The 18,846-nt window shown below is 32.3% G+C and overlaps 1 protein-coding gene, 1 long non-coding RNA gene and 1 pseudogene across 3 annotated transcripts; 2 read left to right on the forward strand and 1 right to left on the reverse strand.

Moving 5' to 3' along the window:
* Nucleotides 1-3,317: 3,317 nt before the first annotated feature.
* Nucleotides 3,318-3,925, reverse strand: LOC126928428 (uncharacterized). Its single transcript, XR_007716648.1, has 2 exons — nt 3,777-3,925; nt 3,318-3,660 (listed from the first exon to the last, which is right to left on the reverse strand). It is a non-coding gene; the product is annotated as an uncharacterized LOC126928428 (long non-coding RNA).
* Nucleotides 3,926-6,415: 2,490 nt separating this feature from the next.
* Nucleotides 6,416-8,416, forward strand: LOC126928431 (G-patch domain and KOW motifs-containing protein-like). 2 transcript variants are annotated; one of them, XM_050744162.1, is made up of 4 exons: nt 6,416-6,486; nt 6,566-6,669; nt 6,784-7,091; nt 7,313-7,813. In XM_050744162.1, exons 3-4 carry the CDS (start codon nt 6,824-6,826, stop codon nt 7,423-7,425), a joined length of 381 nt encoding a protein of 126 aa, XP_050600119.1. In that variant the 5' UTR covers nt 6,416-6,486; nt 6,566-6,669; nt 6,784-6,823; the 3' UTR covers nt 7,426-7,813. The 2 variants fall into 2 exon arrangements, with proteins under 2 accessions (XP_050600119.1, XP_050600118.1); XM_050744161.1 differs by lacking the exons at nt 6,416-6,486; nt 6,566-6,669 and having other exon boundaries at nt 6,809-7,042; nt 7,313-8,416.
* LOC126928430 (omega-amidase NIT2-like) lies at nt 7,840-11,306 on the forward strand (annotated as a pseudogene).
* Nucleotides 11,307-18,846: the final 7,540 nt, after the last annotated feature.

The following is an 18,846-nucleotide window of genomic DNA, read 5'->3' on the forward strand; positions in this document are numbered from 1 at the left end:
AAGTACATCACGCTGATGCCTCGATAAACCGTCGTGTCGATAAATCCATGTGTCCGAGCGATGAATTTTCCCCAAACAACAAAAAACTGAAGGGAAATCTTCTTTGAAGGACGTGACAAAAGGTAGGGGAAGCGGGAACAATGATCACGCGATAAACTGATGGTGTACGTATAGAACGTGTACGTATAGAACGTTGCGAGAGAATTATCGAGAAACAAAAAAAGAAAAAAATAATCGTTGGCCGGCGCGACTATACGCTGTCGACGGGCAAACAGCGACTGAGACTAACTGAAACGAACTCTGTCGCAGTACGAGCACGGGCTGCGTTCGCGGGTCGATCGAACACGTTCTGCGCCTCTCCTCGGCACCGGCGTCAAAGCCACCCCCGATGGCTGCAACGCACTGGTGCACTTGGTGGTCCTTCCTTTTTCGTGTGATATTATACCAGCATCTGTGATGCCATTTCAAAGACCGCAATCAAAGCATTAAATGCCAGATTAAAGCGACGCGATAATATTACCCCAATATTCGTCCGTAAATGTTACCGTATAGATGTTTAATGCTTTATTATGCTTCGATAAAGCAATAACACAGAAATAATTGCATTATTATGCTTCGAATAATTTACTATCACATGAATCGTTCCACAAGAAAACATATGTTTCACTTTTCCCCGTAGTATGATTGTAATTTATAACAAATATTTATAATTTATAATTTAAAATATTTATAATTCACTGAAAGTATCTTCCTGTCACGATTATAGGCGTAAAATGTCAAATTAAAAGTACCAAATTAAAAACATATGGTATCCCGAAACCAAACGTACAACATGGCGAATCACGATGATACGATAAAAATTGATCTATGTCTTGATTTATTCAAACAGAACGAACTTACTCGAACTTTTCCAGAATAAACGATTTATCCGATAATATCCGTCACTAGCTTCTCTTCCTTCAACGGTAACAACTGACACCGAAAGCTCGAGAGACCCGAACGGTGAGACGTACCCAGAAGCAATGCAGTTACCTGGGCAAAGAGTCCCAAAGACCAAGGACGTAGGAAATTTCGAGAAACGGAAATGGAAACTGGAGTGGCGCGTCAATCAGCACTGACGGAAACTAATAAAAATGGAAAAAACCAAACTAATTCGTTTCACAAATTATTAAAACGATATTATTGAAAATTTCACTCGATTTTCTCACTGCACACGTCAATATTTGTCGAAATATCAATATTAAAAAGTTAATAAAAAAAAATATCCTCTTTCTTCATACCTGTCTTTCTCCCGGGCGGCGAAGGAATACTAGAATGTTCGAGAACAACGGATACTTTTTGATTTTATCTCAATATCAATTTCAATCTTTTTAAACGAAATATAATCTGAACGATGAAACGTTTGATCAAATAATGTTCTTCGTTCGATGCTAAAGGAAATTGAGAAGAAACATCGAAAATTCGTTAATAAAACGAATTTCTTTGTTTCTGTTAAATAATAAACTTGATATACGTATTGGTTTTTAAAATCAATATAGCTAACCAATGGGCACACTTTTAACAAGGGTGATGGAACATACCAAAAATCTTTCAAGATGGTCTTGGCAACGGAAGAGTCGAAAATATGACAATTATGAATGAAAAATTCTAATATTTTACAGCTGGCAACGATAAACAACTCCAGATATTCTCCTAATTAATTTACAACAAATTCGCGTATATGATCGATAGCTGACGTCACTGTGTCCCACAGCCCTTGTAAAACGATAAGAATTTCCTGGGAAACTTGTAGCCACGAAATGAAAAAGATGATAAAACTTCTAACAAGAGTACTGAGACGAGCAACTTTGTACTTACCCCTTCGGAGTAGGGAACGTGATTAAACGTCCGCGAGTTCGAAACTTTTGTAAGTCACTGCACGGCCGCTGCTTATGGTGGAAATGTAATAGATATAAGTACAGAGCGCGTGAGCGAACTAAAAACGCGATATAGGGGTAAAGAGAGAGACCGTTCCGTCCTTCTCTAATGCCCGCGTACTTGTACCGGAAATGTGTAACAACGGTAAACGAGCGCCGTCAGTGTCCACTAGTGTGCATGCCTGATTAAACAAGGACAGAAAATGCTTATATACAGCCTTCTCTTTCTATTTCCATGTCGCATCCATCTTACTATACAGTAGACAGGATTCGACTATTCCATCATTATATTCGCACCCTGCTTACGTGTGAACTAACATTGCCATGACAACAAATCGTTCGTCTCCTGTTTGATGCTCAGTTTTCAACGGAGTTGAAGGGAAACTTTATAAGAGAAAGGAAGTGACGGATTGTCTCAAAGTAATAAACGAAAATTCTCGTAACTATCGAAAAACGATAGTCAATACAAGGATATCATTATCACATTTAAAACTATTACAATGAACGGTGATTTATCGCTGCAAGGTACCACAAATAAGATATCTCATAATTTGCGAAAAGACTTTGGAACTTCCATGACAGTCATGAGTGTGTTTTGTCATTGATTTGCCATATTGCGTTTTTCACAATTGTTGTTCATTTTTTGTGATATTTTACACTCGCACATAGTATCTATGATTTTTTCTTTCGATAATTCTTATAATTATTGTCAATAATTAATTATTTATAACCATTTACGCTGTATTATATATCATTAAGATTTATCTTTGCACGTATCAAGATAGTAGATAACAAAATTATGTTTATATATTTATATTATGTGTATATATTTAGATATCTTCTTAGTTGCAATTTTTTCGAATAATATCGGCGACCAATCGAAATAGAAATTAGTGCGGAAAGAGGGGAAGGAACCAAAATTTGAAAATCGACATCGGTAACTCAGTAGTTATAGAGTAACTCAATCGATAACGTAGATTAACTAGTTATAAATGAAAATATATTTAAATTCAAACTTTAAAAATTAGAAATTAAAAGGCAGAAGGCAAAAAATTATCGCCGAGGATTTATATAATAATAAATAGACAGTACATTCTTTTTGTCTGTCTTACCTAGAAATAAAACAGTTAATTGATGATTATCGTATAGTGTGTACTCATAGCATAAAATTTGTTCAATGAATTAAAAATTATATTTTTTAGATATGTAGACATTAGCGATGTATTAATCCGGGAAGCTCGTCTACCTCGGAAATATCGAGTCTGCGACAACGTCGATTTGGAAATTATTCTTACAGAATATGAAAATTATTACAAGATGAAATTCCAAAAATATCCTATATTGTGCAAGAAAATAACTGAAAAGGAAATAAAGACGAGGGAAATGACAAATGCGAACAAAGTGTAAGAATTTAAATTATTTAACACTATTCAACGTTCTCAACGTATTCAACGTATCGATTACAATATCATTCAATCTTTGAAGAAGTAGTAAAACGTGTCAAATCTGTTAGCAAACAAACGAGAAGTGAGTCTGTATCTGGGTCTGTGAAAGGGAGGAATGCACAACAGAAGATGAGGGGTGATGCTACGGATGATATTAATCTCGCAATGACAGTGACATCAATTTTCGCCAATGAAAGCGATGAATCTTCATCAGAAGAGGAGAGCTATTTAACATCTTAATGGAACAATCCACGCAATCAAAGATATCAAAATAGGCTCAGAAGCTTTATATAGACAATCTGGAATTATGGAAGATTATTGAAGACATTTCATGCGTAAGTTATTTTCGATTAATATACGTATTGTAAATACTGATTTCAGTAAAGCTTTAAATAACGAATTACATAACACTTACGGAAATTAATACGGAGATTATGCGCCATTTCATCTTTGTATTGTCGTAGGAAATCATACTGACAAAATTAAATGTATATTGGGACAACATCGTAGGCCTAGAGGAATGTAAATCTGCTATTAAGGAGGCCATTGTGTATCTCCTCAAGTACCTTATCTTTTTTAAAGGCCCATTTTCTCCCTGGAATGTCAATGCACCTTTTTTAACATAACGGCCAGCTCATTGGTGAGCAAATGGAGAGGTGATTCCGAGAAGTATATCCGTGTAAGTTGATTTCCTTTGTCTATGAAGAAGAGATTCTGGAATATATCATATATAATAATAATCATATATAAATAGAATAGTTACATTAATACATTTGTTAAACTGAACAGGTTTTATTTGAACTTGCCTATAATTTTTCGCCTACAATTATTTTTATCGACGAGATTGACTGGATAGGCACAAATAAAGGAGTAAACTGTACATTGTCTGAACCTGCAAAGAGATTCAGATCAGAACTTCTTTCTAGATTGGATGGATTAGTATCTAACGAAAATTCTAATGTAGTTCTTTTGGCTGCAACTAATTGCCCTTGCTATGTATATCACGCTATTTCAATGTTTTCTAAGTAGAAAATATCTTAATATCATAATTATTCATTATCTTAATCTTAATTATTGTGTTGTGCGGAATATTCCTTTGTTATTATTAATATAACAGAACAATAATATTTATTGTAAATATATTATTAGGGACATTGATGCAGCTTTACGCAGATGCCTTGAAAAGAAAATATACGTATCATTACCAAATGAAGTTACTCGACTTGGTATGTTCAAATTATACCTTAGCAACCAGTTATTAGAGAATATGGATATTGTAAACCACATAATAAAATCTACTGAAAAATATTCTTGCGTGGATATAAAATTGCTTTGTAAGCAAGCATGGCTGCTCGAAATAAGTCCAATATGGGAAAAACTTGAAAAAAAAAAAAAAAAAAAGAAACATCTGTTACGACTTTGAAATATGAATTAAAGAATTATGAAATAATAGCAAAATTGTTAAAAAACAATGTCACCTACAGTTACGGATGTGGATAGATATGAAGCGTGGAATAAATATGTATGCCATAAGAACATATTTTAAAAAATATAAATGCTTATCATATAAAAATATAAAAATATAAAAATATAAAAATATAAAAATATAAATGGTTATAAATTATTAATATAATTATCGTTCGAAAAATTGTTCGTGTGCGTGCATGTATGTGTGCGCACGCGTTATAAACAAGTTTGAAATGTTCGTTCTACATATATGTATACGTGGTATACATCTTCCCTTATAATATATAATATGTGTAATCTGAGTGGTAATATCTCCACGTATTACATATGTGTTAGTGTATTTTATCGATAATCTGTCTTTTATTTCCTTTTATCTTATTAACGCATGTATGGGCGCGTATATGCGCCGGGCGAAAGCTATGGTTATATATGGGATTGTTAACAAATAAAAATTAATCTAGGTGTTATTAAAGAAATTTGTTTCACCTTCTAAACTTTTTGATGATTGGTTTACTTTGAATATTTTGCATATTTTTGCATATCATGAGCATTTTGTACATTTCTATACATTCAAACTTTCTATGAATATAAAATGATCCGCACTACTATCTACTTCATAGTATACTCTATACGTTTAAAATGCTCCATTAGAAGCTTAAATCTATCAAAATACAGCTCCTAGGGAAATGTGAATTTTCACATGAACACATAATATCGATTTTCTCATTGAAACGTATAGGCAGGTATATACTAGCATAAGCCACCTTCGGCATTTGGCCGTATGATGCAGCACTAGCTCTGTAACATAGAAAACCATAGGCGTCAGTTCTTCTTATTTCCTCTTTGATATATGTTTACTTTAATGTCACTTATTCAGACGCTTGATACATTGTCGGAATGAAATTTTAGTAATGTGCAAGTAATTTTGAGTAGATTAATAAAGTATAATAAGATATCAGATTCATGTACGTAGATTCAAGTGACATCAATCTTTATGTCTAGTATATACATGTGTATTGATCTATAAGTCAGTGTTAAAATAACAAATAAATGGCAGAAGAAGGAAAGAAGATTTCCTTCGGTTTTGCGAAATCTATTAAGAAACCTGTGTTAAAAAATGCTATTCCACAAGAAAAAAAGAAAGTTGATTACATTGAATGCCTTGATGAGAAAGGTATTAAAGTAATAGGGTGAGTTCAAAAAGTAAAATTTATAATCAAGAAACATATAACCTCAACCTAACCTATAAAAATCACCAATAGCGGAATATATATATTTGAAAACAATTTTTTTATTTCAATGAGGAAGAAAAAAAAGATGAACCTCTAATTATTCCATTACTAGGTTCAAAAACCTGGCATGATAGAATTCTTAATAAAATAGATGCAGACATTTTCCTTCCGAAGGCAGATAAGGAAAAGGTAGGAGACGCTAGTGTTAACGAGGCAAAATCAAAGCTATCTAATGGAAAAACATCGCCAATAATATCAATAAAGAAAGAGCCAGTTGAAGATAGTGAAAATAAAGTTGTTACTTTAGAAGAGCAAGCGACTAAAGAAATCATTGGGGAACTTAAGTCAAAGAATAAATATGAAACTAAAACAAATGATTTAACTTTACCTTTAGTAGAAGATGAATCATTAAGAGGCAAAGAACAGGTACGTTATCAACATATTGATGTGCAATGCACAGATGTATTACATTTGCATATTATAAATATCGTTTTGTATTTTTCAGTCTACGTTAGAAGATTATGAAAAAATTCCTATTGATGCTTTTGGTGTAGCAATGTTAAGGGGAATGGGATGGCAACCAGGAAAGGGAATTGGTTGAAATGAAAAGTATGAATTTTACTCTGGATTAAATTAATTATATGTATTTAATACATCACTTATTGGAAAGTAAACAGAGAACATCATTTTTTATTTCACAATCGTTTATTCTAACTATTACAGATTAGTAGCAGCTGTCATACCAGAATTACGACCAAAAGGTATGGGTCTTGGAGCAGACAAAGTAGCATTGCAGAAGAAAAATACAGATTTCAAAAAAGAAGAGGAAGAAGTTAAAATCGAGAAAGGAACATTTGTGAAAATTATAGCTGGAGAACAAAGTAATAATTATGGTCAAATAGAAGGATTCGATGATGATGCAGGAAGGCTCATAATAAAACTAGCTCTTGGTGGAAATATAATATCTGTAAATGAATTTATGGTACAGCCAGTGACTAAATCAGAATATTCTAAGAACTCAAAAGTTCAAAGTTAATATGAAGTGTTAGTTTTTCATTAAGGGACATTTAAGAAAATAAATTTGAATTGACATATACATATAAAGACATAATCGGACATGTAGAAAAACTAATTCAAGAGTACCTGTAAGTGTGTTGTTGCATGCAATTTTTTAAAGGTCCCTTCTATCTTTATATAAAATATGATAAATGTAGAGGTTTTAGATTTCAGTATTTTATGGGGTTAATTTCAGATACAAAAAAGTATGAGGAATATAAGGACAAGGAATCCAAGGGACTCAAGCAAAAGATGGATAGAAAAAGATCAATGTCCCCTGACCCCGAAGACGGTGAAGAACAAAAGTAGTAATAAAAGAAAGAAAATCGGAAGTACGATGCACAATAAGAGCAAGTATGATAAAGTGGGGGATAAAAAATCAGAAAGACGAAAAAGGCGCTCCGAATCTAATGATGACAGCGATAGTGATTCTGAAAAGAAGAGACGGAGAGAAAGAAGTAACTCTAATAGTAATGATTCTTATAAATTAAAAAGATTGAAGAAGTCAAAGAAACGTAAGAAGTACGATTGCTCGTCTGAAAGATCAAGTAAAAAACGAGACGACGAGAAAGATCAAGATCTCGATCATTTAGTAGGCAGTAATATTTTCCAGGAACGTATTCGGTCATTTTACTTTCAAGATAAATTGTACAATTTTATTTATACAGATTTTATAATAAAGTGTATTTTTACAAAAGTATATTTCTTTTCTTACCCTTAACTGAAAATTACATTTAATTATAATATGTAATAATGTTTACAATTACATCAAAGTTAATGTCCTAAACTTTATCAATAATTATTAAAAATCCCCGCGTATTGCTTACGTAATGTTGATATCGAGTAATACCATACATAACCTCAAAGAACATTATGATACTTACGAACATCGTTAAACAAGTAGTGCGAACGATGTCGAGTAAGTATTCACTATGTATAAAGTATTTATAAATAAAAAGTATGGGAAATATATAACCGAGTGTATTTAACTTTTCCAACATTTTAGCATTTCGCTTGGCGTTGGTACAACTTCAAGTAAATGAAGTAAAAAGCAAAAATGTAGAGCGGGCAGTTTCCTACATTTCAAGCGCGAAAGAGCATAATGCTGATATTATCGCTCTTCCTGAATGCTTTAATTCACCATATGGAATACGTAATAATTTGTTTCTTTTTCTAATAATTTATTATATGTATAACAACTATATAGAAAAAAGTAAAAGTAGACAAATTACCTTAACGTTCATACTTCCATAAAGATTGTGAATTGACTCGAGAATATAGAATTTCCCCATTTTTATGATTATCGTGATTTTTGTATAAATATATTTTTTAAGATACTAATAATTAGATACTTATAAACTAGTATTATCAATTATTTTGTATTTATAATTCCACCTATAATAGTTAAAAATTAAAGTTAGTTAAAATCTAACTTTATGTTTCAAAAAGTACTAGCAAAGTCGTTAAGTAACAAGTCACTGGTACTGACCCAAATAGCATGATTGTAATTAAACATTTCTAAATATTCATTTTTCATCTTGAACCTGTAGAAACAATTTATTATATGTACTATTATCTAAGTAATTATATATTTAAGTAAATCTAAATATAAAATTTAGTTATTTTAATAATTTAAAAAATAAAAAATTGACAAACATTTCAACCTAATTTATGGTTGGAACAAAGGACAGTTATTTTTCATTAATTGAAATATTGCAATGCAGAATAGTTTCCAAAATACGCCGAGAGTATTCCTGATGAAACGGTGAAACGAGCGTTGCTTTATCGAAGGCAGCTAAGGAAAACAGCATTTATGTAGTTGGTGGTACGATACCTGAAATAGAGGGCGATAAATTGTACAATACCTGTACTATTTGGGGTCCCGATGGAACTTTGATAGCAAAACACCGGAAGGTAAATAATATACCTCCATGTGGCTTTGAAATTGAAAATATTGGGGTGGAGAAAGTGACTCTATCTAGGAATAATTTAGGAATATGCATATGTACATACGTGTACTATAACCAATTCTATAATTTAAAAAATATGTTATAGGTTTATAAAATACGTTTTGATACGAGAAACATACATTTTTGTCGTAATATAATATATAAATTTTTGTACAATACATTTGTTTTGTAATATAAATTTTTCACATAGGAAAAAACTTAGTTTTTCTTAAAAAATATTCCTTCTCAAATATTATTAAATGATAAAACTTTTTAATAAAAGAAAGTGATAAAAACGCTGTCAGTTATTAAATAAAAAACAATTAAAGTTTAGAAGTTCGTAACATTGATGTTAAATTACAAAAGTTACAGCAATAGAGTTAGCAACTATATTTTTATGTTATTAGGTACATCTATTCGACATCGACATTCCCAACAAGATTACTTTCCGAGAGAGTGATTCACTCAGTCCTGGTAATTCCCTAACAATGTTTGATGTGAAGGGCTGCAAAATAGGTATTGGCATTTGCTATGATATCAGATTCGAGGAAATGGCACGCATTTATCGGAACAAAGGTACAGTAGCTTAATCGAACAATACTTAACTAGCATGAAAGTAACTATCTTTCTTAAATATATTCTATATAAAATATAATCAATATAATCTGTAACTCTGTATAAAAAGGAGCTTAATTTAAAAAACCAGTATATTCGCTGAAAATGAAATAAATAAAAGAATTAGAAGCACGACAAGAGGACTGTTCTCGCATATTCATAAATTATGGAATATGGACTGTGCAGCTACAAAGTTAACTAAAATTCAGTGGTCTCGTATTTCCCATTTCTCTGTGTTAGGTTGCCAAATGCTGATATATCCGGCGGCATTCAATATGACCACTGGACCACTGCACTGGTCATTACTTCAGCGTTCCAGAGCGAATGACAATCAATTATACGTCGCCTGTATATCACCGGCTCGTGTTCCTTCAGCAAGTTATGTCGCATGGGGACATACACAGTTGACAAATCCCTGGGGGAAAATCCTTTATGATTTGGAAACTCAGGAAAATATGGTGGTCACCGATATCGGTAATTTCCAGCTTAACATTAAAAGCGAGAAATCCATGATGTAATTAACTTTTAGTCTCGTTGGTTCATCGATTTTGCCGGCTCCCTCTGTATTTGTTGAATTTATTAGCAAGCATTACTTATTACTTCGTATGTTTTTCTTTTCTCTCAGATTTGAAAGTTGTTGAGGAAGTAAGGGCTCAGATACCTACATTTTCTCAAAGACGTACGGATTTGTACGACACTGTCTATAAAAAGGAGTAACTCTACACTGAAACAGAAAATGTTTTCTTATAATATTTCTACTACAATACCGTTTTTTTTTTTTTTTTTTTTTTTATGACTTATTACTAATTACTTATCATTTGTACTAAATGAATAACTCAATTAAGAAAACCAAAATGTTATAAATAATAATCTGTATATCTTGTGTATCAATATGTAATTGGATATTGTAATAATATTGGAATGTCTTTGATCAGGGATATGATAAAGAACACGCGAAGACTACGTTCTTTTGAACATCTTTAATATCCATCATTTATAACATTAAACATCTTTTTAAATATTTAGATAGATTAATACGTAACTCTTTATATATATAAACATTAATTTGAAGTTACAAGCTTAGAGAAATTGGTCGATTAATATTTATAGATCGGCTGTCTTGATGAAAGGCTTAAAGAAAGCAAAAACATAACAATGTCGCAAATATAATTTATAGTTTAACTTCTTTCTTGTATCTGTCTGCCTTTCACGATGTTTTACCAATTACAATAAGTAATTTCGACTTCTTTGCGCTCCGTTTTAACGCATTCGAGACCGAAAGAAATTCATATCAATCAGTAGGCATAATATATATAACTGTACATAATATATTATAGTATAACATAGTATATAATTTTATATTTTAAAAACATGAGGCATAAAATTTAAGATTGTCATCGACTTAAAATTAAAATATGAAAAGAATATTCCAGAGAGAGAAAAGCACAGTATCATTCTAACAAAACATTCAGATCGTACTGACACCCAGGAATCGTATTACAATAAAATCTCGGTCTCGAATGAATTAACACGAACGATTAACATGAAACACACTTGCGGCTTAAACACCTTCGATATCGAGGAAATTCAAACTTTACAAATAAAAGCAGCCTGTTCCTCTTTCCACCACAGACTCTCATACCATATCCGCTCTTATCCAGGCTTTTACTTGAAATCTCTGTCTATTTACAATTTAAATTTACCCGGACCACTCGTTGAGTCGGCAGCCCTTTATAAATATATAATGAACCCAGAACATATACCTGTGCCCCTAGCTGGTATCAGCTCTAGTAACGTTCATACCGGAACTTTCATACGACGCCAATTTGTCACGCGTGAACATCGATTCTTTCAGGGGTCACGGCTTTATGGGATTATATCCTTTAAAGTAATTAAAGTGATACTAATGATACAGAATTTTTTACAAATATTTAATATGTCCATAAAATAGGAAGTTTCGTGCTCTCTTATTTTATATTAATTATAAATTAGTAAGTTTTACATTTGTTATCTATAGATTTAATAAATTATTAAAATTCCATGAAGACATATTCTGGAACACATTAGAAGATTTTGCTGTAATTTACAACGGATGCTCCGAGTACGAACAGGCAGTAAACGAACAAATAGAAATTCAGGCTATTGTGGTAGTATAGCTCACGTGGGATTTTAAGCTCGAATTGGACTTAAACGTTACGATCGTCATGAATAATTACGATATATACCCTGTACGACGAGCAGAGAATCTTAAATTATTAACAGCAATTCCTTTGTGCAAAGTGCAATTTTATTAACGGCCTGTAACGAATGAACGGCTCGTTTTGAATAAAGTTTACATTTAGAAAGTAAACACAGAAACACATTTTAAGAAACTAAGATATCGAGTTCTACTTGTAAACATCAAGTGCTCTTCGTTTGAGAAGATTACGAGTCTCTTCTTCGATAACGACATTAATTAAGAAGTTTCGATACCGTTTATGACATTAAGATCTCATTAGTAAAGTTATATCATTAAAATCTTACTGTTCCTAGAGAATATAATATAGTTAAAACTTCCAGAGGATCAACAGGTAAAGAAATTGTTGATAAAAGCATTGTTAGTGACAACTGACTGTAATCGATATCTGCTGGGTGAAGTTGTGTGTTCTGAGAATCTGTGTTAATGCAAGGATTCTGTTACAAATCATCAACTAAAGAGCCAGCGGGCACGTCCGACCGATCGATCGATACCACGAACCTCGAATGAATTAACGCTCAAGGTGGAACGGATTTAATAGATCGAGTGTTAGTGTAATTTGACACTTTGTTTACACTTGCTTTATGCAAACAAAGTTTGATGTTCTGAACTCGATGGTTATAAGATCTTATTGAAACTCCAGTATTTCACCCGCACGGTACGACACTTTGTTGATGATTGTCCTTGTATGTTGTTGATACTCCCCATCAGCCGTTAAATTTTGTTCGTCTATCGTACTTTTCTAGCCAGAGGTTTTCCCTGATGTTTTTCCCTACTGTCTAAGTCATCAGGTTTGCAGCTCGGGGAGGACAGATAATTCGGAATTTCCCAAAGGAAGGAGAGGTGCCGTCCGAGCCATAAAGGGACGGTCACTCAAAATGCCGAATAGATTCATTTAAATAATTATGAGAAACAAGTAAGTTTTGTAAGCACAAGTTTTCAAATGTTATAGTTTGAATCTGTTCTTATAATTTTAAAAAGACCTTACAGCCAGGATCTCTAAAAAATTCGATGAAAATTCTCATGAGACATCAATTGAAACAATTAAACGCAACAGAGAATGGGTATAATCATATAATTCCTCCCCATTTCAAAATTCATTCATATACATCGATTTTTGTTTTCATATTTGTTTTATGTGTGAAGAATATGTATTTATTGGCATCAAAATATTTTCTGTTTCAATTCCTGGTCATTTTAGATCGAAACTTCCAAATATCGTTGATTAAAAATTTTTTAATTTTTAAAATGAAAGGCACTAGTTATAGGACAAAAAGTTGTTTCAATTATTTGAACATTCTGCTTCATTCCTACAATAACATATTTTATTTTAAATGAAAACAAGAAACAATACTATTGTGTATAAGTTTAACGGAGTGACACAGGTGATTTGTAGCTAACACTGTAGCTAACATAGTTTCTGCAATATACCCTTTAATCGAATAGAAACAAGGGGATTTTAGAAATTTCTATTAACCGACAGTATTGTCAACAAGTTTTAACAATGACTGAAGGTTGCAAAATTAAATATAAAATGATTTATTAATAGCATATGCAGTGTTAAATTTGTAAATAAGCAGTTTATCTTTTAAGAATAACAAAGACACCAGAAAATAAAAATAAAGAATATTCTAATTATATTGCAAACTAACGAATAATGTAAAGAATTTATTTTTGTTATCTATATCACAGATTTTAGGTAAAATATTAATTTACTTATTATTAGGAGATTGAATTTGAAATATAATTATAATTTATAAGGGACACCTTTAAACTAGCAGATATTTGGTAGCAGTTCTCTAGCCTTTGTACAATATAACACAGTTCAGTTTAATTGAGTTTAATACCTTTGACCAGCCAGTTTCCAATTTCATTTATGGCATAATCTCCTGACAATTTCATACCCTTCGAAAGAAACACGATTTTCTATTATTGTTTTACAATCGCGGAATATGATCAGTGTTTCAATTAAGCTCCACTGTTTTAATTTCCCGTCTACGCACGATGTGGGTACACCGTTTTTTTGTTGTTTTTAGATACAAGTGACGAGAAATTATGAAATGATATTTTAAATTTAAACTGATTTCATTCATTGATTTATTGTAGCGACAATGGTAACTTGTTTAAATAAAGATTTTATAAATAAAATATTTAAGGTCTAAAATAATAAATTAACACATGTGAAAACATTAAAGCTGTTACCCTTATTCATGGTCTTGTTGGAACGTGTTTAACGAGCGTAACGTAGGCGTGAAAACGAAAACGTTGAGACTCTTGTGGCGTAAAAAGACTGAATTCCTCATAAAAATACAAGAAACGAATACAAGAAACGTGCACATAGTTTATTCTCGACCTTGGATACATAGAACCAAAAAAAAAAAAAAAGAAAAAAAAAATGGGTTTTCTGAAACTTTCGTTTCTCGTGATGAGTACTTTATGATGCAATAAAAAATTTTGTCTGAAAATTATACTCAAGATCAATTTCATGATCCATTTTCTCTAACAGATCTCCATCTTCCACAGCTATAACAAATAATTTTTTCACACTCTATACATTTAACATCGATTATAATTCTGATAATTGAAACACCGAACATCAATGTGTTTATTCACTACGCTAACACAGATAACAATTAACAACTTTGACAACTTCCTGGACACCCTGGGCAATAGATTCATAGCTGGATTCCTCGGCTGATCTCTCCTCTGATCATTCCCCCGTGATAGTAACATAAATGTCCCCTCCTATTGAACCCTTCACTTGTGCAGAGATCATAGAAGCAATCAGTCGCCTAAACCCCAAGAAAGCAGCAGGTCACCACCTAATAGGAAATAAAGCAATCAAGTAACTTCCGATAAAAGGGATTGCACTGGAAAAAAACAAGAGATTAAGAAAAAATTCTGAAAGAGACACAAATCAGTAGTATTATTTTATATTACGTTGCGAATTACTTTTCAAAGTAATTCGCAAGTAAGTAATTTCAAAGTATTTCAAAATATAGAATAAAAAAAATTAAAATATTACAATTACCATCAATAAGCTCAGCGTCCACATATGACTATGTGACACATAGTGATTGACGCTTCCAGATATGGGACTATGGTTCTGAAGTGAACCATTTCTGGGTGAGTCATCGACGGTAGTGACATTAAATTCGATCGGATCTTCTGTGGGGTTTAGGCATTCGATGTTGCAACATCTGCGTTCATACCGGAACTTCTTGCACTTCTGTAATAAAAAGAAATCGATTAATTGTACGGATCAATCGTCACTAGACTATTTGAAAATTCAGGTTATTCAAAGAATGAAAGAAGAAGGAATTGCTCCAATTCCACCATTGCTTTAGCAAAACTAGTATTTGAGAACCATTAGTCAAATATATTATAACACTAATACTAATACTAACGGTTTCACCGTCGAAAAGTGGATCTTTCTAGCATGTCTACGCAAATGAAGGTTGGAGGGGGGAGGGGGAGGGGGGAACTGTACATGCGCCAAACACCTTTACGTTCGTAATTTTTCACACAAATTTACAACTGTAGGGAAAAAATTATCTCTGATGTTTCAGATGTTAGAAATTGACAATATCGCATAACGGAATGCTGTGTTCTAGATATTCTATTTTTGTTACGAAAGTGGTACAAACGAAGTCCACTTAAGAATAGTACAACAAAATCGGTTGACGTTAGGTTATCATGCAGATATCGCGGCTTTTGCTTTGGAAAGCACGCAACTGCCAGTCTCGTCGTCCCTTGTAAACGAGAGAAAGATATTGTAATTGGTCGGGATTAACATAAAACTCGTCGCATGCGATCAGATGGCCTGAATGTTTAAAAAACGAGAGTAGAGTGCGTGCTACGTGGTTCTAACAGTTTAGGCGGAAACTAATTATTGTAACCGGAGCCGAGATATGTAGCGATATTACTTTCCTCGACAAAGCGTATAAGGTGAGGAAAGAATCGCGATAAGGTAGAACAAGAGACAGGAATTCTTTACGTAAAGCAGATCTGTCAACTAGATAGAGATCCTACAGCTATAACTACAGTGAATCCGTACTCTGGCGAATTGTCGTTTCACAAATAAAGCTTCTGAAAAACGGAATTCATAGAATATAACTGCTGTTGTAAGAATCTATATATCTGATTTTGCTGCCGTATTTGTCAGAACGTTTGTTTATCAAAAAAACGCATCCTCTGTAATCTTCTGTAGTTTAACAAGGCACAGTTAATAAAAGAGATAGAGCGTTAAACGGTGACGATTTAATCACAGTTAAATAGATATTGGTCTCTTTAGTTAAAATGCCCTATGATTTATTTGCATCATTTTTTTTCCATGCAATTTAAAATATTTAAATAAACAATATTTACCAAATATTCAAATATTTAAAGAAACAGTAGTCCATACAATATAATTTTATTTGATGGTTATTTGATATTTAATATTTTGGTTTACATACAAAATTGAAATTATACTTTGCTTGAGGACAAAAATTCTAATTGCATTCCTAACATATACCAATAATTATTGATCGAAATAGAAAGAACTGCAGGACTAGGAAGATTACTTAGCATCTTATATAGCCTGGCAAGGCTCGAACGTTTTATCTTCCTGTAGATTTTCTTTGCTTTTAGACTTTCCTTCCATTTCTCTGAATTGGTATCTTCTGTACACTATTTATAAAAGAAGAATAAATTACATGTTACATCCAAGTTACCAATCCAAATAATTTTAAGTAAGAAAAGAGATCTAATGCAGCAGTTTCCACTTAAATATAGATCCGACGATTATTTACGAACAAATAGTATAAATCTTTTAGCAATATGAAATTCGCAATATTTATTCAAATATTTATATTTATAGTACGCCATTAGCAAAGAAGACATGTTTGCGTGCGTTATCGATTTTACGCTTTTGCCACGCAAACATGGAAATTGCGATTCGAAATTGAATTTGCACTGGAAACGGTTGACGTTACGACATCAATAACATATTTCAAAAACACTGACGATATCATACGGAATCAGAGAGATTCTATGAGAAGTTAAACGCATAATCATCCTATTGTAAATAACAGGAACAGAAAGTACACAAGGAATAATACAGAATCATCCTATCATCCTATCCTATTATACAGGATTGCTTTGATTCGAGCTCAAACATAGGGAAATCTGAAAGAATTTTTCGCAGAATTTCCTTCCCCTTTGAATTAGCTTTTATACAGAACGACTTTAACCTTTTCAAGGAAATACCTATAGAGTGTGACGATCTATGATTTTAAATAGAGAGGTATATCTGAAAAGAGGTGGATGTAAAACGTAGCATATAAAACGTAGATCAAATCTTTATTCAAGGATTTTTTCTCTTCGCAGAGAATCAGGTTTTCAAGAACGATCGAATATGTATGCACTTGATTTACACGTGAAGTTGTCATTAAAAATATTGTTGCGTTTAAAAAGATAAATATTCATTTAAATTTAATGAAATTGTTAGTCCAATTGTTTTAAGCTTAAAGATATGTAGGTGTCACATTTATATATTGAAAACCTGGGAGCGGCATTAATTAACAAACCTAGTCACGCGCACACGTACTTTAAAACCATGCTTGAAAATCGATATTCCCTGAAACAATGCATCGTTCTGCGCTTCCAATTTATTTTCGCACGAAGAATCAGTCCATTCATCGTTGCCGTCACCATCGCTACTGTAATCTATATTACTCGAATAAATTCTATATCTTGATTGGAAAATCGCATATTTTAACGAACTTTCTGTGTTTTTTTTTTTTTTTTTCTATGATTTTAATTGGCAATTTCCGAAATTGAACTATAGCTTGAGAATAAACCGATAATATTTGAGGGTATATATACATACATCATGTTTTTGATGGGTTTTGTAGTAAAATAATTGTAGAAAAAGCAAACTTTTTAAGAAAAAATTACCATATTCGAGTAATAAATTATAGAAAATTACCAATGTAATTCAGCTAATTAGTGCCCCAGTTAATTTCGATGTTCACTACCACGCCACTTAAGAAGTGGTTTCGTGTCCGAGCGGATTTCCCCCACGTAAAGAAAAAAAGAAAAAGAAAAAGGAAAAAAAAAGAAAAAGAGAAAGGAAGAAAAAGAAAAAGAAAAAGGAAAAAAAAGAAAAAGAGAAAGAAAAAGAAAACGAAAAAGAAAAAAAAAGTTAATTTGGATGTTATAAAATGTTATATAACCAAGAACTTATCTTCTACTTGGTAGTCGCATAAGAGAAGACCGAGCCATTGAATCGCTCAAATAGATTAGCTGATTCGCTTAACGTAATTTTACTTCCGATGACGTAAACAAGAGCAGAAAGTACACAAGTAATAATACAGAAATGTCAAATGTACAGAAGAATAAATTTCGTTAAATCATTAGCACGTAACATTTCCTTATAATTCCATTTGTGTATAGCAAAATAGCTTGTGTGCTTTCATGAATTATAATTGATATTTAGAAGCTTTCATGTAGGTAGATATATAACTCGTGTTAATTAGTAATTTAACAATACATCATGACAACATATCATTTTCGTTTCTTCGTTTATCTCGTTATGCGCGTAAACGAATGTGTAAATAAAGACATATAATCAACGATAACATGTAGTGGCAAACATGATAATTATCGACAAAGGAGAATATTGGTGAAATGATTGTGGGTGATTTCACTCGGTGTATCGGTACATAAACTTTGATAGACATTGCCGGTGGATTCGCTGTCGGTGAAATCGTGTCGATGAAATAATTGTCAGTGATTTAAAGATAACCCAATTTATTGATCTCCCCTTCATAGAGTTGTACGTCTCTCTATAAAACATATTCTACCTGGAAGGGCTGAAACATTTAGCTTAGTCACACTAAACTGGACTGGACTGCAAGTAAGAAGATTGAAATGCAAAATTCACGT

Source organism: Bombus affinis, unplaced genomic scaffold (genome assembly GCF_024516045.1).
Source record: "Bombus affinis isolate iyBomAffi1 unplaced genomic scaffold, iyBomAffi1.2 ctg00000944.1, whole genome shotgun sequence".
Lineage (NCBI taxonomy): Eukaryota > Metazoa > Arthropoda > Insecta > Hymenoptera > Apidae > Bombus > Bombus affinis.

Bases quoted from the DNA above. Each gene is read 5' to 3' on its own strand.
- LOC126928431 (XM_050744161.1), top strand. From the start codon at position 6,824: ATGGGTCTTGGAGCAGACAAAGTAGCATTGCAGAAGAAAAATACAGAT. The intron at 7,043-7,312 runs GTACAGCCAGTG...GGTTAATTTCAG, and splicing joins TATCTGTAAATGAATTTATG to ATACAAAAAAGTATGAGGAA.